Source organism: Carcharhinus amblyrhynchos, unplaced genomic scaffold, assembly GCF_965287045.1.
Source record: "Carcharhinus amblyrhynchos unplaced genomic scaffold, sCarAmb.v2.hapA scaffold_90, whole genome shotgun sequence".
NCBI classification, from domain to species: domain Eukaryota; kingdom Metazoa; phylum Chordata; class Chondrichthyes; order Carcharhiniformes; family Carcharhinidae; genus Carcharhinus; species Carcharhinus amblyrhynchos.
Window position 1 is genome coordinate 69,704 of NW_027649830.1, and position 24,134 is coordinate 93,837.

At 48.9% G+C, this 24,134-nt stretch overlaps 1 protein-coding gene across 2 annotated transcripts; it reads left to right on the forward strand.

Annotated features, from left to right (window-relative positions):
• Positions 1-1,141: 1,141 nt before the first annotated feature.
• On the forward strand, positions 1,142-23,917 carry LOC145338043 (RLA class II histocompatibility antigen, DP alpha-1 chain-like). 2 transcript variants are annotated; one of them, XM_080182817.1, is made up of 5 exons: positions 1,142-1,431; positions 7,932-8,183; positions 10,477-10,755; positions 20,215-20,339; positions 21,507-23,917. In XM_080182817.1, exons 1-5 carry the CDS (start codon positions 1,347-1,349, stop codon positions 21,555-21,557), a joined length of 792 nt encoding a protein of 263 aa, XP_080038943.1. In that variant the 5' UTR covers positions 1,142-1,346; the 3' UTR covers positions 21,558-23,917. The 2 variants fall into 2 exon arrangements, with proteins under 2 accessions (XP_080038943.1, XP_080038944.1); XM_080182818.1 differs by having other exon boundaries at positions 1,144-1,431; positions 21,510-23,917.
• The last annotated feature ends 217 nt before the right edge of the window (positions 23,918-24,134 follow it).

The window sequence follows — 24,134 nt, forward strand, 5'->3', positions numbered from 1 at the left end:
ACAGGGTGTATGATGACAGATGTGGTTGTTTGAAGACAAGTGTGCAGCTGTAGGGATGGCCTTGGTGAGAAGTTCATCCCGCACACCAAGAGCAGGAAACTTGAGAAAGACAAACATCTCGCCAGGGCTATCCCCACACCCCCACTTCTTGCTTTCAGACAACCACACAACCTCAAACAGACCATTGTTCGCAGCAAACTACCCAGCCTTCAGGAGAACAGTGACCACAATACCACACAACCCTGTCACAGCAACCTCTGCAAGACATGCCGGATCATCGACATGGATACCATCATCACACGTGAGAACACCATCCACCAGGTACACGGTAAATACTCTTGCAACTCGGCCAACATTGTCTACCTGATACGTTGCAAGAAAGGATGTCCCGAAGCATGGTACACTGGGGAGCCCATGCAGACGCTACGACAACGGATGAATGAACATCGCTCGACAGTCACCAGGCAAGACTGTTCCCTTCCTGTTGGCGAACACTTCAGTGGTCACGGGCATTCAGCCTCTGACCTTCGGGTAAGCATTCTCCAAGGCGGCCTTCACGACACACGACAGCGCAGAGTCGCTGAACAGAGACTGATAGCCAAGTTCCGCACACGAGGACGGTCTCAACAGGGATCTTGGGTTCATGTCGCACTATCTGTAACCCCCGTGACTTGCCTGGGTTTGCAAAACCTCACTTACTGTACTGTCTGGAGACAATACACATCTCTTTAAACTGTGCTTACCCTCTCTCCACTCACATTGTCTGTACCTTTAAGACTTGATTACCTGTAAAGACTTGTATTCCCACCATTATCTTGTAAACTGAGTTTCTGTCTTTATGTGCCCTGTTTGTGAGCACAACTCCCACTTACCTAATGAAAAGGCTCTGAAAACTCGAGCTGCCAAATAAACCTGATGGACTTTAACCTGGTGTAAAACAGGGGGAGGATTGGGCGCTGGCTGAGAGAGTGCCGGGGCAGTGCAGTCACCACAGAATGTACCCATGCCTGCCAGCAAATAGAGATGCCAAGGACAAGGGGGCAGTGTGTAGGTGGGGGGAGGGGCCTGCTAGGCTGGGTTCAGACACAGATCGACTTGGCCGGCCACACCCACCTCGGCAGCACCCTCCCTGACGGGGTGTGTGTGGCCCCGATCACAATCAGACAAGCTGTGGGAGCAAAGAGGTGGGGGGGTAGGGAGAGAGAGGGAACATTCCCACTCACACTGGGCAATTTGCCAAGCCACTTTGTTCCTATCACCAATTGTAGCAAGGAATGCGTTGGTGAGAGAGGGAGCGAGAGATTTCTCAGAAGCGAGAGAAAGAGATTTAAAACTTGCTGCGACACATGGACACGCAAAGGAAGAAAAACAGAATCGCTTTTCTCCGCACACTGATCACGGCTTGGGTCCTGCTGCCTGCAACAGAATGCGGTACAGTGCTAGATTAATCTGTTCCTCAAACTCTTTAAACTAACCAAACAAATGTCAGATACAGAGTAAAGCTCCCTCGACACGGTCCCCAGTAACTCTCACAGGACAGGTACAGTACTGGGTTAGATACAGAGTAAAGCTCCCTCTACACTGTCCCCCCATCAAACACTCCCAGGACAGGTACAGCACGGGGTTAGATACAGAGTAAAGCTCCCTCTACACTGTCCCCATCAAACACTCCCAGGACAGGTACAGCACGGGGTTAGATACAGAGTAAAGCTCCCTCTACACTGTCCCCCCATCAAACACTCCCAGGACAGGTACAGCATGGGGTTAGATACAGAGTAAAGCTCCCTCTACACTGTCCCCCCCATCAAACACTCCCAGGACAGGTACAGCACAGGGTTAGATACAGAGTAAAGCACCCTCTACACTGTCCCCCCATCAAACACTCCCAGGACAGGTACAGTACGGGGTTAGATACAGAGTAAAGCTCCCTCTACACTGTCCCCATCAAACACTCCCAGGACAGGTACAGCACGGGGTTAGATACAGAGTAAAGCTCCCTCTACACTGTCCCCATCAAACACTCCCAGGACAGGTACAGCATGGGGTTAGATACAGAGTAAAGCTCCCTCTACACTGTCCCCCCATCAAACACTCCCAGGACAGGGACAGCACGGGGTTAGATACAGAGTAAAGCTCCCTCTACACTGTCCCCCCATCAAACACTCCCAGGACAGGTACAGCACGGGGTTAGATACAGAGTAAAGCTCCCTCTACACTGTCCCCCATCAAACACTCCCAGGACAGGTACAGCACGGGGTTAGATACAGAGTAAAGCTCCCTCTACACTGTCCCCCCATCAAACACTCCCAGGACAGGTACAGCACGGGGTTAGATACAGAGTAAAGCTCCCTCTACACTGTCTCCATCAAACACTCCCAGGACAGGGACAGTACGGGGTTAGATACAGAGTAAAGCTCCCTCTACACTGTCCCCCATCAAACACTCCCAGGACAGGTACAGCACGGGGTTAGATACAGAGTAAAGCTCCCTCTACACTGTCCCCCCATCAAACACTCCCAGGACAGGTACAGCACGGGGTTAGATACAGAGTAAAGCTCCCTCTACACTGTCCCCCCATCAAACACTCCCAGGACAGGTACAGCACGGGGTTAGATACAGAGTAAAGCTCCCTCTACACTGTCCCCATCAAACACTCCCAGGACAGGTACAGCACGGGGTTAGATACAGAGTAAAGCTCCCTCTACACTGTCCCCCCATCAAACACTCCCAGGACAGGTACAGCACGGGGTTAGATACAGAGTAAAGCTCCCTCTACACTGTCCCCCCATCAAACACTCCCAGGACAGGTACAGCACGGGGTTAGATACAGAGTAAAGCTCCCTCTACACTGTCCCCCATCAAACACTCCCAGGACAGGTACAGCACGGGGTTAGATACAGAGTAAAGCTCCCTCTACACTGTCCCCCATCAAACACTCCCAGGACAGGTACAGCACGGGGTTAGATACAGAGTAAACCTCCCTCTACACTGTCCCCCATCAAACACTCCCAGGACAGGTACAGCACGGGGTTAGATACAGAGTAAAGCTCCCTCTACACTGTCCCTCCATCAAACACTCCCAGGACAGGCACAGTACGGGGTTAGATACAGAGTAAAGCTCCCTCTACACTGTCCCCATCAAACACTCCCAGGACAGGTACAGCACGGGGTTAGATACAGAGTAAAGCTCCCTCTACACTGTCCCCCCATCAAACACTCCCAGGACAGGTACAGCACGGGGTTAGATACAGAGTAAAGCTCCCTCTACAGGCTGGGGTGAATGTCTGTTGGTGATTTGGGACTAACAGGGTCCTTGTGAATTTCATCCAGGATGGAAGGGGGACCAGGGCAGGAAGTGTGGTCACTCTGCCGTGTTTAGAAATCATTCCAATATTTCACTCTGAATTGATGCAGATGCAGCGACTCACCGAGGCTCCTTAGGCAGCACCTTCCAAATCCACCACCTCTACCATCTAGATTGACAAGGGCAGCAGATACCTGGGAACACCCCCCACCTGGAGGTTCCCCTCCGAGTCACTCACCATCCCGACTGGGAAATATATCGGCCGTTCCTTCATTATCACTGGGGGTGTAACCCTGGAACTCCCTCCCTAACAGCACCCCCTGAGTGTACCAACTCCAACACAGAGAGTGTGGTGGGTTCGAGAAGCAGTCCACCCACCACCTTGTCAATGGGCAATTGGGGATGGGGGATACAGGCTGGACCTGGCCCACACCCCATGAATTAATTTATAAAAAGCCCCATTCTCTTGGTGATATAATCTCTCACAACCCTTTTTTCCTCCTACTCTATAAGGTAATCTGTGAATTGAAACACTGGGAGGGATTTTTCCGTCACACTCTCCCCAAAGTGCAAAATCCCACCCGAGATCAATGGACCTTTCCAAGGTCTGCCCCTGGCCCGTTATAATTCCCCTGGCACAGGGAACGAGAAAATCCACCCCATTAACTCTAACTCCCTGGCTGCCATCAGACTTGTAGCCGTCTCCTGTGTGTGTGCGTGTTTGCGAGTTTTTATTCTTTACTGCGATGTAGGGGTCACTGGCTGGGCCAGTATTTGTTGATCCTTGAACTGAGTGTCTCATTTGGGCTATTTCAGAAAGTGGGCAGTTAAGAGTCAATCCCTTGCTGTGTTTGGAGTCTGGAGTCACACATAGGCCAGACCGGCTTAGGATGGCAGATTTCCTTCCCTATGCCATCCTGTGGGCAGCAAGGTGGCACAGTGTTTAGTACTGCTTCCTCACAGCGCTAGGGTCCTGGGTTCGATTCCCAGCTTGGGTCTCTGTGTGGACCCTGCACGTTCTTCCCATGTCTGCGTGGGTTTCTTCAAGGTACCTCCGGGTGCTCCAGTTTCTTCACACAGTCCGAAAGATGTGCTGGTTAGGGTGCATTGGCCGTGCTAAATTCCCCCTCAGGGAACCAGAGCCGGCACCTGAATGCGGCGACTAGGGGATTTTCACAATAACTTCATTGCTCTGTTAATGTAAGCTTACTTGTGACTAATACATAAACATTAGGACGGAGGGAGGGAACTCCCGGAGGGAGTTCCGGGGCTTTCCCCCAGCCACAGTGAAGGAACGGCCGATATATTTCCCAGTCGGGATGGTGAGGGACTCGGAGGGGAACCTCCAGGTGGGGGGTGTTCCCAGGTATCTGCTGCCCTTGTCCTTCTAGATGGTAGAGGTGGTGGGTTTGGAAGGTGCTGCCTAAGGAGCCTCGGTGAGTCACTGCAGTGCATCTTGTAGATGGTACACACGGCTGTCACTGTGTGTCGGGGGTGGAGGGAGTGAGTGTTTGTGGTTAGTGTGTCGATCGAGCGGGGCTGCTTTGTCCTGGATGGTGTCGAGCTTCTCGAGTGTTGATCGTAGCTGCCTCAATCCAGGCAAGTGGAGACAGGACACTTTGCCTGAGTGAGACAGACCCAAGTGAGCAGTGAATCAAGGTCACATGGGAATTCCATGCTCGGTCAAAGAGATAGTGTCAGTTTAAGGTGGCGATTTAATTTTCAATCAAGTAGGAGTGCTTTGTTTAACATTTATTTATTAATATCACATGTTGGCTTACGTTAACACAGCAATGAAGTTACTGTGAAAATCCCCTGGTCACCACACTCTGGTGCCTGTTCAGGTTACACCGAGGGAGAATTTAGCATGGCCAATCCACCCTAACCAGCACGTCTTTCAGACTGTGGGAGGAAACCGGAGCACCCGAAGAAAACCCACGCAGACACGGGGAGAACATGCAGACTCCACACAGTCAGTGACCCAAGCCGGGAATCGAACCCGGGTCCCTGATGCTCCGGGGGTAGTGCCACCATGCCACTCTGGATGATATCCATGAATTAGTCAGATTAAAGGCCTCACTAAGTCCAGGGGTGGTCAGGCCACATTCCTGCCTAGTAACATGGCAGAGGGGTCTGGGTGGGCACATTTACCAGTCAATTGCAGATGACACTAAGATAGCTGGATTGGCGGGCAGTGAGGAGCAGTGTCTGGCAATACAGCGGGATATTGATAGGCTGGTTAATTGGGCAGATATATGGCAAATGGAGTTTAATTCAGATAAATGTGAGGTGATGCATTTTGGCCGGAATAATGTAGGGGGGAGTTATATGATAAAGGGTAAGCCCATAAAGAGTATAGAGTCGCAGCGAGACCTGGGGGTGCGAGTGCACAAGTCTTTGAAGGTGGCAGTGCAAGTGGAGAGTGTGGTGAAGAAAGCCTGTGGTATGTTAGCCTTTATAGGAAGGGGTATAGAATATAAGAGCTGGAGTCTAATGTTGCAGTTGTACAGAACGTTGGTTAGGCCGCATTTGGAGTACTGCATCCAGTTCTGGTCGCCTTACTACCGGAAGGACGTGGAGACTCTGGAGAGAGTGCAGAGGAGGTTTACCAGGATGTTGCCTGGTATGGAAGGACTGGGGTATGAGGAAAGATTGAATAAATTGGGGCTCTTTTCCCTTGAAAGACGCCGACTGAGGGGGGATCTAATAGAGGTATATAAGATTATGAAGGGTATAGATAGAGTAAACAGAGGTAAGCTATTTCCTATGATAGACACACACAGTACGAGAGGCCACGGGCTTAAGGTGAGGGGGGAGAGGTATAACACAGATATTAGAGGGAGGTTTTTCACACAGAGGGTAGTGGGGGTATGGAATGCTTTGCCAAGTAAGGTGGTGGAGGCAGGCACGCTGGAGTTGTTTAAGAGTAACTTAGACAGGCACATGAGTGGGTTGGAGATGGGTGGATATAGGAGATTGTTTTAAATAAGGTTCATTAGCATTGGGGTGTCCCTGGTAATGTAAATGGGTATAGTATGATAATAATGTTTTTCTCTTTTCATTCACGGGTTTTAAGTCGGTCCACCTTGTTGTCCAACGAGGGGCATACACGCGACGGGTCGTACTGGGGCTGCTCTTGGTTGTTCGAGATTGGCCTCGTGCTTCATAGAACATAGAACATTACAGCGCAGAACAGGCCCTTCGGCCCACGATGTTGCGCCGACCAGTTAAAAAACAATGACCCTCTAACCTAAACCAAACCCTTTCCATCCATAAACTTATCCACGGATCTCTTAAACGCCCCCAAACTAGGCGCATTTACAACTGCAGCAGGCAGGGCATTCCAATCCCTCACCACCCTCTGGGTAAAGAACCTACCCCTGACATCCGTCCTATAACTACCACCCCTTAATTTAAAGCTATGCCCCCTCGTGCTAGCTTTCTCCATCCGAGGAAAAAGGCTATCACTGTCCACCCTATCTAAACCTCTAATCATCTTATATGTTTCAATAAGGTCCCCTCTTAGCCGCCTTCTTTCTAATGAAAACAACCTCAAATCCCTCAGTCTCTCCTCATAGGACCTTCCCTCCATACCAGGCAACATCCTGGTAAACCTCCTCTGCACCCTCTCCAAAGCCTCCACATCCTTCCTATAATGTGGGGACCAGAACGGTACACAATATTCCAAGTGCGGCCGCACCAGAGTTGTGTACAGTTGCAACATGACGCTGCGGCTCCTAAATTCAATCCCCCTACCAATAAACGCCAATACACCGTATGCCTTCCTAACAACCCTATCTACTTGATTCCCAACTTTCAGGGATCTATGTACACATACACCTAGATCCCTCTGTTCATCCACACTATTCAGAGTCCTACCGTTAGCCCTATACTCTACACATCTGTTATTCCTGCCAAAGTGAATTACCTCACACTTTTCCGCATTAAACTCCATCCGCCACCTCTCGGCCCAGCACTCTAACTTGTCCAAGTCTCCCTGTAGACTAAGACACCCTTCCTCACTATCTACCACACCTCCGACTTTGGTGTCATCAGCAAATTTACTAATCCACCCAGCTATACCCTCATCCAGATCATTTATATTCATGTCGTTAGTGTGTGCCTAAACTGGACCAGATACTGGGCAAGACAACAGCTCAGTGACTATCGCTGATTGCTGTACAGACACATGGATTTGGGCCGGTGTCTGTGGGAGTTTGCGCATTCTCCCCGTGCTTGCGTGGGTTTTCTCCGGGTGCTCCGGTTTCCTCCCACACCCCAAAGATGTGCTGTTAGGCTGATTGGAGGTAATAAATTGTCCCTAAATTAGTTTCCCTCAATGTGGATGGCCATAAACAATAAATAAGGGTCATGGGAGGAGGGGGGGACTGGTAATGTTAAAATGGCGGTGTGGGCTCGTTGGGCCGAAGGGCCTGTTTCCCGGGCTGTTTTTGTCCTTTGTTCTTTGTACCACATCCTCCCCACCTTCAAAGCCGTGGGCAGCGGCAGAACTGTCCAGTTCTGTCCCCCCCTCCTCACCGCCCATGCGTCTGGATTGCGATCTCCAGTAATGTCCGCACAAAGGTGAGGGCTGCCGGATCTGACTCTCACCATCTCTCTCTTGCAGGTGAGTCCCGAGTGTACGGCACCATTTACAGCACCTCTGCCAAGCAGACCTCTGTCTTTACCTTTGCCACCAGTGACATGACTTTCGCTTATTACAACAGCAGTACCCCCGGCTTTGAGTTCCTCATCAAGGCACTTTACACTGTCAGCAACGCATCTCAGCATCTTGTCCAGAAATACCGCAACGATCTGACCATCCTGAACAAAGACATCCTCAACGAAATGGTACACCGCATCCCCGGCGAACGGACTGGTAATTCAAAGAGTCACCTGGTGTGACAGAATGAGACAGAGAGACTGCCTGTCAAAGCTTTCTGTCTCGCACTCATCAGGTTAGATGTAGGAATGCCCAATTTCAAAGGGGAGCAGGAAGTAAGAGGGGGAGGCAATGGTCTAGTGGTATTATCACTAGGCTTTTAAGCCAGAAACTCAGCTAATGTTCTGGGGCCCTGGGTTCAAATCCTGCCATGGCAAATGGTAGAATTTAAATTTAAAAAGAAAATCTGGAATTAAGAATCTACTGATGACCATAAAATGCTGACGATTGTTGGAAAAATCCATCTGGTTCACTAATGTCATTTAGGGAGGGAAATCTGCCGTCCTTACCTGGTCTGGTCTTCATGTGACTCCAGAGCCACAGCAATGTGGGTGACTCTCAACGCTTGAGCAACTAGGGATGGCCAATAAATACTGGTCCAGCCAGTGATGCCCATGCTCCACGAATGAATAAAACTAAGAAAGATTATACACCAGCATCCACTTACTCTTGCTCCCATCTCCATATATTTATGCATTGTCCTCTGCAGGTGCAAGGAATAGATCTGGGCATGGAGCTCCCAGGTGCATCCTCCATGGCAATACCTCAACCAATCAAAACTCGACTTCCCAACCGATCAGCACCCTGTTCCTCAAATTGTTGCTCCCTCTGAAATTTGGCATTCTTGCATCTGTCCTGATGAGTCCAAGACAAGAAACTTTGACAATCTGTCTCTCATTTCATTAACCCTCAATTTCTGTTCTGTCAGGTGACCATTCTTTTCTATATTTTTCCCTCATGCCTTAGGCACCTTACCGGCTGGTTACACCACACTCCTGCTGCAGCAAAGAGGGAGAATGTGGTGGCCAGCCCAATCTCTGTCCACTGTGGTGGGATGGGAAAATCTTACTGGCATGAAGAGTCGGAAACTCCTAGCCCCAGTGTCCCAGCTTCCCCCCCCACCCCCACCATTTTCTACTATTCTAATAAATGTTTTTTAAGTTAGACAAAAATGCTCCAGATGCTCTTAAATGTTGTCAATGTGTCTGCTTCCACCAGCCTGCAGCTGCTGCAGGTTCCCCATGCTTCTGCTGCCCTTGTCTTTTTAAACGGTTTTGGTTGTGGGTTTAGAAGGTGCTGTCTAATCAGTGGAACCCAAAGGTTAATTTACCAGGAGGTTAAACGCAAACTCAGGCAGCGTTGTCTGGAAATGAGAAGGTGAAGGGGGTGTGAATGGAGCGAGGTTTTTAAGATGTTCAGGGTAACTGGTAGGATCGATGGAGAAAAAACCCGCTGGTTGGGGGAGTCTGGGACGAGGAAGGGACAGAATCTCAAAATGAGAGGCTGAGCTTTAAGGTGTAAAACTGGGGACCATTTCCCGCCACCCAGGGTGGTGGGAGTTTGGAACTCTCTTCCGTTGAGTACAAGAGTTGGGAAATCATGATGCAGCCAAATAAAACCACGGTTGGGAAGAATTTGGAGTATTGTGTGCAGTTCTGGTCACCACACTACCAGAAGGATGGGTAAGTTTTGGAGACAGTGTAAAGAAGGTTCACCAGGATGTTGTCTGGTCTCGAGGGTATTGGGTATGAGGAGAGGCTGAATAAACTAGGATTGTTTTCACTGGAAAGACGGAGGCTGAGGGGGGACCTGGTCTACAAAATGATGAGAGGCACAGACAGGGTGGATAGTCAGAGGCTTTTCCCCCAGGGTGGAAATGTCAATTACACGGGGGGGGGGGGGGGCACAGGTTCAAGGTGAGAGGGGGAGAGTTTAAGGGAGATGTGCGGGGGGAAGTTTCTCACACAGAGAGGGGTGGGTGCCTGGAACGCGCTGCCAGAGGAGGGGGTGGAAGCAGGAACATTAACAACATTTAAGGGGCATCTGGATGGGGACTCGGATAGGGAGGGAATAGAGGGATACGGACTGAGTAAGGGCAGAAGGGTTTTGTTAATTTAGTGAGGACATCATGATCGGCACAGGCTTGGAGGGGCGAAGGGCCTGTTCCTGTGCTGGACTTTCCTTTGTTCCTTGTTCCAATGATGGCAATCAACGCCGGGTCAATTAATAATTTTAAATCAGTGAGATTGATGGAGTTTTGTGGTCTAAAATTAGTCAAGTGGGTTAACTGAGCCTGTGTGGGATTAGCAGAAAGCTGCCATGGTGACACTCAATGGTCAGGGCTCCTTATCTGGTGTACTGGAAGACGGAGATTTGCAGGAAGATGTGTGTGGGAAACACACTGGGGCTTTCCTGCTCCCTTTCACATTCTCAATTTCCTTCCTTCCAGAGGTTCCCACTGTGCTGCTCTATCCGACTGAACCCAACATCATGGGCCGCAGGACCGTCCTGAACTGTTTCGTCTTTGAGCTTTTCCCACCTGCAGCCCAGGTCACCTTCCTGAAGAATGATCAGCCCCTGGTCGCACAAGTCAATTCCTCGCTGCTCACATTTCAGACCAGTTGGATGTTCCATGTCCTGCACTCGGTGCCCATTCAGCCTGTGCCCAGGGATATTTACACCTGTGTGGTGGAACTGCAGAATGGAGAGAAGATCCAAGCCCATTGGGGTACAGAGAATTAGCACATTACCCCCCCCTTCACCAACCCCCCCACACCCTCCCCCACATCCCTCTACAACCCCAACCACACCCCCCCCTCACCACCCCCCCACACCCTCCCCCACATCCCTCTACAACCCCAACCACACCCCCCCCTCACCACCCCCCCACACCCTCCCCCACATCCCTCTACAACCCCAACTACACCCCCCCCTCACCACCCCCCCACACCCTCCCCCACATCCCTCTACAACCCCAACCACACCCCCCCCTCACCACCCCCCCACACCCTCCCCCACATCCCTCTACAACCCCAACTACACCCCCCCCTCACCACCCCCCCACACCCTCCCCCACATCCCTCTACAACCCCAACTACACCCCCCCTCACCACCCCCACACCCTCCCCACATCCCTCTACAACCCCAACTACACCCCCCCCTCACCACCCCCACACACCCTCCCCCACATCCCTCTACAACCCCAACTACACCCCCCCTTCACCACCCCCACACACCCTCCCCCACATCCCTCTACAACCCCAACTACACCCCCCCTTCACCACCCCCACACACCCTCCCCCACATCCCCAACTACACCCCCCCCTTCACCAACCCCCCACACCCTCCCCCACATCCCTCTACAACCCCAGCTACACCCCCCTTCACCAACCCCCCACACCCTCCCCCACTCCCTCTACAACCCAACTACACCCCCCCCCTCCACCACCCCCCACACCCTCCCCCACATCCCTCTACAACCCCAACTACACCCCCCCTCACCACCCCCCCACACCCTCCCCCACATCCCTCTACAACCCCAACTACACCCCCCCCTCACCACCCCCCACACCCTCCCCACATCCCTCTACAACCCCAACTACACCCCCCCCTCACCACCCCCACACACCCTCCCCCACATCCCTCTACAACCCCAACTACACCCCCCCCCTCACCACCCCCCCACACCCTCCCCCACATCCCTCTACAACCCCAACTACACCCCCCCTCACCACCCCCCACACCCTCCCCCACATCCCTCTACAACCCCAACCACACCCCCCCTCACCACCCCCCACACCCTCCCCCACATCCCTCTACAACCCCAACTACACCCCCCCCTCACCACCCCCCCACACCCTCCCCCACATCCCTCTACAACCCCAACCACACCCCCCCTCACCACCCCCCCACACCCTCCCCCACATCCCTCTACAACCCCAACTACACCCCCCCCTCACCACCCCCCCACACCCTCCCCCACATCCCTCTACAACCCCAACCACACCCCCCACTACCCCCCACACCCTCACCCAAATCCCTCTACAACCCCAACCACACCCCCCACTACCCCCCACACCCTCACCCAAATCCCTCTACAACCCCAACCACACCCCCCACTACCCCCACACCCTCACCCACATCCCTCTACAACCCCAACCACACCCCCCACTACCCCCACACCCTCACCCACATCCCTCTACAACCCAACCACACCCCCCACTACCCCCCACACCCGTCACACACACATTCATACTCTCTCAAAAACACACACAAACATACAAAGTCACACGCACTCACATAGACACTCTCACACACACACACACACACACACACATGCACACATATTCTCTGACACACACAGTCACACACATGTTGTGGGAAAATCACCACTCGGAGTCAGATTTAAAGATTCAACAGGCAGTTTATTAGACAAAGGTTTGGGAGAAATTCTGGGCTCTCCACAGTGCTCGCAGTCACCTTCTCAACTTTAAAATGGCAGCTGAGCTTCTTTTATACATTTTCAAATAGAGGACATGTACAGACATTAGCCGTTGTCACATCGTTATACATTTATGCCCTTCTTTCAATGATTGATCTCGTTAACAAAACACATTGGTTTGGTTCTGCCTTATCTCAAGCTAAGGTAATCATCTGGGCCTCAAGGTCTGATTTATTTCCTGTAGTAATAAGAACATAAGAACATAAGAAATAGGAGCAGGAGAAGGCCATCTAGCCCTTCGAGCCTGCCCCGCCATTCAATAAGATCATGGCTGATCTGTCGTGGCTCAGTTCCACATTCCCGCCCTCTCCCCATAACCCTTAATCCCCTCTCTTATCAAAAACCCATCAACCCGCGTCTTAAAAATATTTAGCGAGGCAGCCTCCACCACTTCAACGGGCAGAGAATTCCAGAGATTCACCACCCTTTGAGTGAAGAAGTTCCTCCTCAACTCCGTTCTAAACTGCCCCCCCTTTATCTTGAGGCTGTGCCCCCTAGTCCTACTGTCCTTTCTGAGCGGGAAGAGTCTCTCCACCTCTATCCTATCCATCCCATTCATCATCTTATACGTCTCAATGAGATCTCCCCTCATTCTTCTAAACTCTAACGAGTACAAGCCTAGTTTATTCAGCCTCTCCTCATAGCTCAACCCCCTCAACTCCGGTATCAGCCTAGTAAACCTCCTCTGCACTCCCTCCAAGGCCAAAATATCCTTGCGTAAGTGCGGCGACCAAAACTGCACACGGTACTCCAGCTGTGGCCTCACCAGTGCCCTATACAGCCGCAGCAAGACCTCCCTACTTTTATATTCAATCCCCCTCGCGATGAGGCCAGCATCCCATTCACCTTCCTGACCACCTGCTGCACCTGCAAGCTGGGTTTTTGCGACTCATGCACAAGGACCCCGAGGTCCCTCTGCACCGTCGCCTGCTGCAGTTTTTCTCCACGTAAGTAATAGTCCTTAGGATTTAACTCATTGTACAATGTCTGTGCCTATGTCAGCACATCTTAATGTCTTTCCACAGAGTCCATTTTGTGCCAGGTAACCCTCTTGTATCTTTCAATTTCGGGTTTACTCCAAGAATTCCCCCTTTTGGTCAGGATTATGCTCTAATACTCCGATAGACCAACAATATCAGCATTGTGGGTTTGGCAATTGATAAGCCTGACCTGTAACCAACAGGTCACACCTTCACAGGTAGACTTCCACCTTCTTGCCCTTTCCTTCATTCTCGTCCTCAGTGTCTTCGGGAGTTCCCGTCAGGTATTCTTCTTCTGACCCCTGGCACAATTCGAGCCATCATGATTTTACAGCAGACATTAAAACATCCGATAATTAGGCAACAGACAATTATTATTACAACAAGAATAATCAGTCCATGCATTAAATAAGACTCCCAGGATCCCCCCAATAACCGCTCGAGCCAATTATTCCCCTTCTTGGGGCCTTGTCTAAAGTCATTGAGCTGCTTTCTTATGTCATTAATGTCTTGGGTGATGTTGTAGGATTCATCTGTAACATGCGTTATACATTTGCCTCCTATTATTGTGTATATTCCTCCCCTGCCCCGGTTGGGCTAACTGATAATCTACAGCATAGCGGGTCTGCTGTGCGAATAATCTTAATTCAGCCATTTCTCGGTTGACAGCCTCCTGTGTCTTTGCTGTGATATTTCACAGGATGGTTAATCCACAGATAAGATACTTTCTATTTTTGGCACTAATTACTCCTGCTGCCCCTCCCAGAGACACGGTCCCAATGACAATCGTAAAGTGACCAGGAGCTCCCAATCAGTACAGAATTTCCTCACTGATGGCCCGGGTCACTATCTTTTTCTGGCTTTGCCCTTTTTGAGAGCATGGAACAGTGAGTGGTCCTATTGTCCCTACAGCAAAGAGGATCGGGAGAGTTGGTGTTGGCAGCATGAATGTGCCGTTGAAGAGGAACACAAATCCCTTCTTGGCTTGGTAACATTTAATATCCTGGTTATTGGTCTTTACGAACTGTATATACCACCAGTTACTCGGTTCACTTGGCATTCTGCCCAATCCTACCAATTGGTAAGTGTCAAACGGGTATGTCCATTTGGCTGAGCTGACGTGACCCCCATTACACTGACCACAAATGAGTTGTCTCCCCGCAGTCATGTTCAGGCATCTTTGCTTGCTATAGGTACAAGTAAACTGGCCTGTGTTTACCCCACAGTGCTGACGGGCACACTGCGCCTGTATACAGGAAACATTCTTGGGGACAAAAGCTTATGCAACCCCCATCCCTACTCCGAGAAGCAAAGCAGGTAGTTTGCGTCATCTGAGCATACCCTTCCCCCGATTCCCTGAAGCCCGCTGCACACAGGATCTGCGCAGTTTATTAGTTCCACACATCTTCCCTGTGTACCTCTTTTATATATGCCTGTATGTCTTTTACAGAGTGTGTCCAATGTATCCGCCATATATAAATCCTGGAGGGTCCACCCAGGGGTGGCCACAAGTAGGGCTTCTACAGATTGGGCTAGCAGATAATACACGGTTCAATTACCGTGTAAATGTACATGAGCCTTGTAGAATAAGTTATCTTCTAGTCCGGTCAATCTTACAATCGTGACGACGTAGAGTGACAAATATATATGCTATCTTAGACATTTTCGCAACAGGCAGGTATCAATCTTATTGCTCTTTATTAACAACTTCCCAAAGGTTGTATCACCAACCTGAACACCTCAGTTAATCTTGTTTTGGGGAAAGCACTCTGGTCACTTTACTCATTAATATCACTCAATCGTTTCTTTGTATAATTTCAGCTGGGTCTAATGCTTCCATAAACCTTTCCCTCTAAAGTCCAGACAGGCACAGGTATCTCCACTGATTATAACTTCATATGGCCCATTCCATTTTGGTGCAAACCTTGGTTTTTCGGGTAATGTTTTTACCATGACGTCAGGGGGAATTTCAAGCTCTCTGTGTGTGTTTCTTCCTGATTATCCCTTACTAATTTACGCATCCCTTTTAGTTGGGCACTTAGTTCCAAAACATATCGTTTAGTTTTGTCTTTTAGTGGACCTACATCGGCCCCACCTGTTGTGATGTTTTCTGGTAATTGCATTGCCCGTCCTGTCATCAGTTCATAAGGGGTTAATCCGGTTGTCTGGTTTGTGGTGGCTTTTAACCTCATTAATATAGTGGGCAATACTTCTGTCCATGTTTCTCCTGACATTTACACAGCCATGGCCAGGGCATTTTTGAGTATTCTATTCATACGTTCCACCATTCCAGAACTCTGTGGGTGGTAAAGAATGTGGAATTTTTGTTTTATTCCCATCAGTTGGCATACTGTTTCTACCGCCTTTCCGGTGAATTGCATCCCTTGATCCGAATCGATTTGTAGGGATATTCCCCATCTAGGGATTACCTCCTCCACCAGTATTCTAGCCACCGTGGTAGCAGTACAATGTGTAGTAGGGAAGGCTTCTACCCACCTGGTGAACTGGTCTATAATAACCAGACAATAGGTTTTGCTGTGGGATTGTGGTAGTGGCCCTGTGAAATCCATTTGCAGATGTTCCCAGGGCTGGTGTCCCATCTTAATTTTAATGGGTCGGCCAGGGTTGTGTTGCGCGCACGTCACGCATCAGTGATAATGTCGGGCTATGTCCCTCCCCATCCCTCTCCACCACCATTCCTTTCCTATACTAGCTGCCATGGCCTTTCTTCCTGCATGAGAGAGTCCATGGTGTCGTTCCAAGAGGGTGTTTTGTATGCACTCTGGTGCCCTTATCTTGTCGTTGCATCTCCAAATGTTATCAGTCCCTTTGTTCACTCCTTGTGATTCCCACCTCCCCTTTTCCTCTTTCGAGGTATCCTCCTCTAAGTCCTGAATATCTATTTTGTCTCCTGTCTGTCCCGCCACTGTTACTGACAGCTCACCAACTGCTTCCTGTCCTAACGTGAACTGTGCTGCTCTGTCTGCAGTTTGGTTCCCTTTGTAGTTTAACCAGTCGGGGGTTATCCCTTTCTGGTTCCTTCTGATGTGCTTTAATTTTTATTACTCCTTTTGATTTGTGATTTTTATCATGTTCGAGACGGACCTTAACTTTCCCATGTTCAGTGTTTCCACCAAGGTGTGTTTGGTGTGAAGGATTATAGTCCCTGTCATTACTATCGGTTCACTAACCTTTACGGCCCAGGCTATGCATCTTGGCAGCCCAGATATTACAGGCCCTTCTGCTGCTGTAGAGTAACCTATGGGTCTCCGTTTATCACCATAATCTTGCGTTATTATTGCAGAGTAGGAGCTCCCTTCATTATTCCAGTGTATCTGGAAACCTTCATTGGAATCTGGTAGTCCCAGCCCGGGAGCTGATATCAGTTCTGCCTTTAATTCTAGGCCTCTTCTTGCTCAGGCCCCATTCTACGGAGTTTAAACCTGGCTTTCCCCCTTTAATTTGCCTCAGTATAAGCTCTGCCAATTTTGTGAATTCTGGGATAAAACTTCAGCTATAATTAAACATTCCCAGCACCTTCCTGATTCCTCTTACAGTGACTGGCTGCGGCATTTGCTGAACTGCCTTCTTTTGGTCAATTGGCATTTCTTTAAGTCCTTGGGATATTCAGTGTCCAAAGGTACGGGACTTTCTGCTTTCCCCATTTGTGCCTTTTTGGGGCTCACCTTTAACCCTGTGGTTTTCAATTCATTCAACACTAGGTATAGTGCTTCCTGATGTCCTGACTTAGATTCTCAGGCTACTAATATATTATCCACATATTGTAGATTCGTTCTACCCTTTGGTAGTTCTACCCTGTTCAGGATGTCACTCATTACTCGATGGAAGATAACAGGGCTGTTGTGGAATCCCTGCGGTAGGCGAGTCCAAGTGTACTCTTTGTCTCGCACTGTAAATGCAAATTTGTCTTGGGATTCAGGGTCCAAGGGTAGGGACCGGAATCTGATTTTATTTTATCTCTGTTTTCCCCATTTACCCACTTTCTCTGTTGTTCTAAGGTCTGAGAAACATCCCAGTCATCCCTTTGCATCTTCTTAATCAGTGCATGTCTGTCTATTTTATATTTATCAAGAAGGGAACCCTCAGATCCTCACTTACTTTCTTTACTTGCCATCTTGCAGACTTCTAAGCCCCGGCCGCATTTCCTCCACCGGAGTCCTGCTCTAGATCAGAGTGATCAGCTCCTTACCACACCGCTTTACAATGTGACAGACAAGTACACAAACTACACAAACTTTTATGCAAACAGGTGGCAAACTCTGCGTTTGTTCATCACTACAGAGTTTGATGCTAAATAACCTTCATGACTTGTGCTTCACAATCTTAAGTGCCTCTACGCCCACTTCAGGGTCCTGACCTTTGGGTGGGGGATTTTCCCCTCTTAACACCCAGTCTAAGTCTGCGCATTTGAGAGAAGCACTTCCTTGTCTGTAGTCGGTCAGCACAAGCAATCAATTCCTGTATCTATCTGATAGTCCCATAAATTCCCCTAATTTTCACCCTTTTTAACTGCATTGTTGGCTCAATCTGACTCCCACAGATTCTATAATCTCTATTCCAGTTCACTGATCGAGGCCAACCAATCAACTCACCAGCAGTGAGATCCTGCCAACTACGCAAATTTGTTGTGGGAAAATCACCACTCGGAGTCAGATTTAAAGATTCAACAGGCAGTTTATTAGACAAAGGTTTGGGAGAAATTCTGGGCTCTCCACAGTGCTCGCAGTCACCTTCTCAACTTTAAAATGGCAGCTGAGCTTCTTTTATACATTTTCAAATAGAGGACATGTACAGACATTAGCCGTTGTCACATCGTTATACATTTATGCCCTTCTTTCAGTGATTGATCTCGTTAACAAAACACATTGGTTTGGTTCTGCCTTATCTCAAGCTAAGGTAATCATCTGGGCCTCAAGGTCTGATTTATTTCCTGTAGTAATTAAACATTAATAGGATTTAACTCATTGTACAATGTCTGTGCCTAAGTCAGCACATCTTAATGTCTTTTCACAGAGTCCATTTTGTGCCAGGTAACCCTCTTGTATCTTTCAATTTTGGATTACTCCAACACACACACACCGTCTCACACACACCGTCTCACACACACACACAACACACACACACACCGTCTCACACACACACACGCACACTCACAGTCATTGGCCAGCAGGATTAAGGAAAATCCCAAGGCTTTTTATACATATACAAAGAGCAAGAGGGTAGCTAGGAAGAGGGTTGGCCCATTCAAGGACAAGGGAGGGAATCCATGCCTGGAGCCAGAAGAAATGGGTGATGTATTAAATGAGTACTTTCAGTCAGTATTCACCAAAGAGAAGGACTTGCTTGATGATGAGTCTGGGAAAGGATGTGTAGATAGTTTGAGTCATGTTGAGATCAAAAAGGAGGAAATATTGGGGTTCTTGAGAAACATTAAGTTGGACAAGTCCCCAGGGCCTGATGGGATATACCCCAGAATACTGAGAGAGGCAAGGGAGGAAATTGCTGGGGCCTTGAGAGAAATCTTTGTATCCTCACTGGCTACAGGGAAGGTGATGATGTGGATATGCCGGTGTTGGACTGGGGTAAACACAGTAAGAAGTCTCAGAACACCAGGTTAAAGTCCAATAGGTTTATTTACTAACAAAAGCCACTATCTTTCAAAACGCTACTTCTTCAGCAATGTTCCGAAAGCTAGTGGCGTTTACTATCAAATAAACCTGTTGGACTTTAACCTGGTGTTCTGAGACTTCTTATTCAGCCATAGAAGAGGGTAGCAGTGGAAGGGTGTGTTTCTGAATGGAGGGCTGTGACAAGTGGTGTTCCTCAGGGATCAGTGCTGGGATCTTCGCTGTTTGTAATATATATAAATGATTTGGAGGAAAATGTAACTGGATTAATTAGTAAGTTTGCGAACGACGCAAATGTTGGTGGATTTGCGGATAGCAACGAGGACCATCAGAGGATACAGCAGGATATAGATCAGTTGGAGACTTGGGCGGAGAGACAACAGATGGAGTTTAATCCAGACAAATGTGAAGTAATGCATTTTGGAAGGTCTAATACAGATAGGAAATTTATACATACATAACTCATGCACGCACACACACACACACACGTACACACACATGCATGTCCACACACACGCACACACACACACATGCACACACACACTCCTACACACACACACATCCACATACCCACACTTTCACACACACACACACTCTCATACACACCCATACACCCACACACACTGTCACACACACACACTCTCACACACATACATTCTCACACACACTCACACAGTCACACACAAACACATTCACACACACACACACTCACACACACACGCTCTCACGCACACACACATGCACACACACATACTCACACACACACTCACATTCACACATTCTCACACACACACATACATACACACTCACACACACAACCACTCACTCACTCACTCACTTACACAAACACAGAGGCATACACATACTGTCACATGCAAAGTCACAAACGAACATACACACACACACACTCATAGAAACACACAAACACATCTAAACATGTTGACATGCAGACAGATACAAACATGCACACACACACAGCCACATCTACACATATTCATACAAACATACACACAGTGACAGATGTAGAATGAAACTATTTCACTCCCTTTGATTTACAGAGCCAGCCACATCAGACAGACAGCTAGATGCTGCACAGATTGCTATCTGCACAATCGGATTCCTCATCGGTGCTGTGGGCATGATGATTGGCCTTTGGCTGATCTTCTACAAGCGGGGCAATATGGTAAATCAATTCACTCATCTGGGTGGGGGCATCTCTAATCCAGCAGGGTTAACAATTATTGAAAACAGGATTGTCCTGCCTTGGCATTCTGCTCATCATCTTCTCTCAGTAACTGTAACAATCAGCACTACACAGAACAAAACTCACACAAAACAACTCTTTATAGGGGACAGTGTAGAGGGAGCTTTACTCTGCATCTAACCCCGTGCTGTACCTGTCCTGGGAGTGTTTGATGGGGGGGACAGTGTAGAGGGAGCTTTACTCTGCATCTAACCCTGTGCTGTACCTGTCCTGAGAGTGTTTGACGGGGGGACAGTGTAGAGGGAGCTTTACTCTGTATCTAACCCCGTGCTGTACCTGTCCTGGGAGTGTTTGATGGGGGACAGTGTAGAGGGAGCTTTACTCTGTATCTAACCCCGTGCTGTACCTGTCCTGGGAGTGTTTGATGGGGGACAGTGTAGAGGGAGCTTTACTCTGTATCTAACCCCGTGCTGTACCTGTCCTGGGAGTGTTTGATGGGGGGACAGTGTAGAGGGAGCTTTACTCTGTATCTAACCCCGTGCTGTACCTGTCCTGGGAGTGTTTGATGGGGGACAGTGTAGAGGGAGCTTTACTCTGTATCTAACCCCGTGCTGTACCTGTCCTGGGAGTGTTTGATGGGGGACAGTATAGAGGGAGCTTTACTCTGTATCTAACCCCGTGCTGTACCTGTCCTGGGAGTGTTTGAGGGGGGACAGTGTAGAGGGAGCTTTACTCTGTATCTAACCCCGTGCTGTACCTGTCCTGGGAGTGTTTGATGGGGGACAGTATAGAGGGAGCTTTACTCTGTATCTAACCCCGTGCTGTACCTGTCCTGGGAGCGTTTGATGGGGGACAGTGTAGAGGGAGCTTTACTCTGTATCTAACCCCGTGCTGTACCTGTCCTGGGAGTGTTTGATGGGGGACAGTATAGAGGGAGCTTTACTCTGTATCTAACCCCGTGCTGTACCTGTCCTGGGAGCGTTTGATGGGGGACAGTGTAGAGGGAGCTTTACTCTGTATCTAACCCCGTGCTGTACCTGTCCTGGGAGCGTTTGATGGGGGACAGTATAGAGGGAGCTTTACTCTGTATCTAATCCCGTGCTCAGTTTTGACGTGACGTTGCCATAAATATCTTATCTCAACAAGCAGGTGGATTCCAGGGATCAGAGAACTGTCATTGTGGAGGAGAGGCAGTAAGTGGAGCTGGGCAGAGTGAAGGATATCTGACTGAGGGTCCCATGTGAACACACGTAACCAGAACCAAGCAGCTGAACCTGTAGACCGATTTGTGGACTGATTATTGGATCAATTTGATCTCATGTTGCTGTTCCTTGAAACCGTGTAATCTCGCCAAGGAAATCTTGCTGCACTTTCGACAAACACAATGCTTCTTTTTGTGGGATTTAGACTTTGGACATCGCTTGTCTTGGTTTAACATTCGGCCGTTCTGTTGATTGCTCTCATTCCCATGGAATCTCAGCCCTCGTTACTCTCCCTGATTTCCAGAATGAGGAACCTGGAATCGTAGACTGGTACAGTACGGAAAGAGACCATTCAGCCCATTGTGCCTGTACTGGATGTTTGAAAGTGCCACCCAATTGGTCCCCTTTCCATAACACAACACACAACAAATAAATATTCCCCCTCCCAGCATTTCCCATCCCTCGGGGTGGCACAGTGGCTGGCACTGCTGCCACATGGCGGCTGGGAGCCGGGTTTAATTCAGGCCTAGGGTCACTGCCTATGTGAAGTTTGCACATTGTCCCCATGTCTGCGTGGGTTTCCTCCGGGTGCTCTGGTTTCGTCCCACAGTCTGAAAGAGGTTAGGTGGATTGGATATGTTAAATTGCCCCTTTGTGACAGGGGGTCTAGCTAGGGTAAATGCATCGGGTTACAGAGATAGGACCTGAACTGGATTGTTTTCAGTGCAGACTCGATGGGCAGAATGATTTCTGAGGGTGAATCTGCTCCCAACCTCTCTGGCAGCACCTTCCAGATCACAACAACTCATTGAATCAGAGAACCCGCCAGTGCTGAAAGAAGCCATTCAGCCCATCGAGTCTACACTGACCACAATCCCAGCCAGGCCCTATCCTCACATTTACTCTAGCTAGTCTCCCTGACACTCAGGGACAATTTCGCACGGCCAATCCACCTAACCCACACATCTTTGGACTGTGGGAGGAAACCGGAGCACCCGGAGGAAACCCAAGCAGTCATGGGAAGAATGTGCAGTCTCCACACAGACAGTGATCCAAGCCAGGAATTGAACCCAGGTCCCTGGTGCTGTGAGGCAGCAATGCTAATCACGGTGCCATCATGTCGCACACAATAAAATCAATAAAATTCTCCTCATCTCTGAATCATTTACCGATTCTCTTCACTTTGTGTCTCCCCCTCCCTCGCTCTCTGGTTACCCACCCTCCTGTCACTGGGAAACACTTTCTCCTCATTCACTCAATCGAGGCCCCCTCGCGATAGTGAATGCCTCAATTCAATCTCTTCCTTAACCTTTCCTGCTCTGAGGAGAACGATCCCAGCTTCTCCCAGTCTCTCTGTCTCTTTCTCTCTCTCCAACATGGATTGAAGTCCCCTTGTTCCCCTCCTGTGCCTCCTGATTTGCAGGGATGGCAGTGAGTGAGTTCCGGGGGTTGATTGGAGAAGCTGGGACTGTTCTCCGTGGGAGGAGACACAGTTGAGAGAAGATTTAACCGAGCGGTTCAAAATGGGGGTCAAAATGAGACACGAGGAGAGATTAAACAATTTGGATTTGTACTCATGGGAGTTTAGAGAATGAGAGGGGATCTGATTGAGGGATATAAAGTTTTAAAAGGGATTGATAGAGTAAACATTGTGTGATGTTAGTGTACCTTGAAGAAATGTTTTATTTTAAATCCTGTTCTCTGCAGCTATCACACTTCCTTTTTTTTCATTCTGGCACCAGCTGGCTGCTAGAAGTCCTTTTGTTGCTCATTCAATGGCTAAAATGGGATTTTGTTTATTTTTATTCTGGGATCTTTTATGACCTTGCATTGTGAGGGGGAAGATTAATTGACAAGTCAAAGTCAGGTGGTTCCTCCCCTGAGAAAAATCTAAGGATTCATTTTCAGTTTTAGTTTGGAAGAGAGTGGACATCAGACTGAAAGCAGTGTTTCTCTCTTTTAATGGTTCTGGAAATTCTGCTGTTAGCTGGAAGCAAGGTTTCTGACCTTCTGGCAGTGGAAAATCTGCTGTTGATGGTTGGCTTGATGAGTATCTGTCTCTCCCTGGGGTTTCAGGAAGCTGTTCTGTCTCCAAGCATATCTGCGTGTCCCTCAACAGAACTGCAGCATTCAACCAAAGGACTAAATTCCAGTATCATGTAGATATTAGTCTTTGCTGAGTTAAATCTGTGGAAAGGGTTTTATTCGTGGGATTGGTTTGACTGGAATGGTGTTTAGCTGTTAAGCTCAATACTATAACATGATTTCTTTTTGTGTTTGTCATTGGTAAAAGCTCTTGCTAATTTTCTTTCCATGCATGTTAACTGTACACGTAAATAAACTTGTTTGATAAAAGCTCCCTAGTTGGTTATTTGAATCATACCTGAGGTAAAGCATCTCATGCTTACACTGGCCAAATACAAAGTGCAAAACCTATAATTCAGGCGGACTTCATAAAACACTTTGAAGTTTCTGACCCGAATTATAACTTTAGACCAAATGTTTCCTGTTACGGGGCAATCTGGAACCAGAGGTCACAGGGATAGGGTGAGAGGCAGTAGATTTAACACTG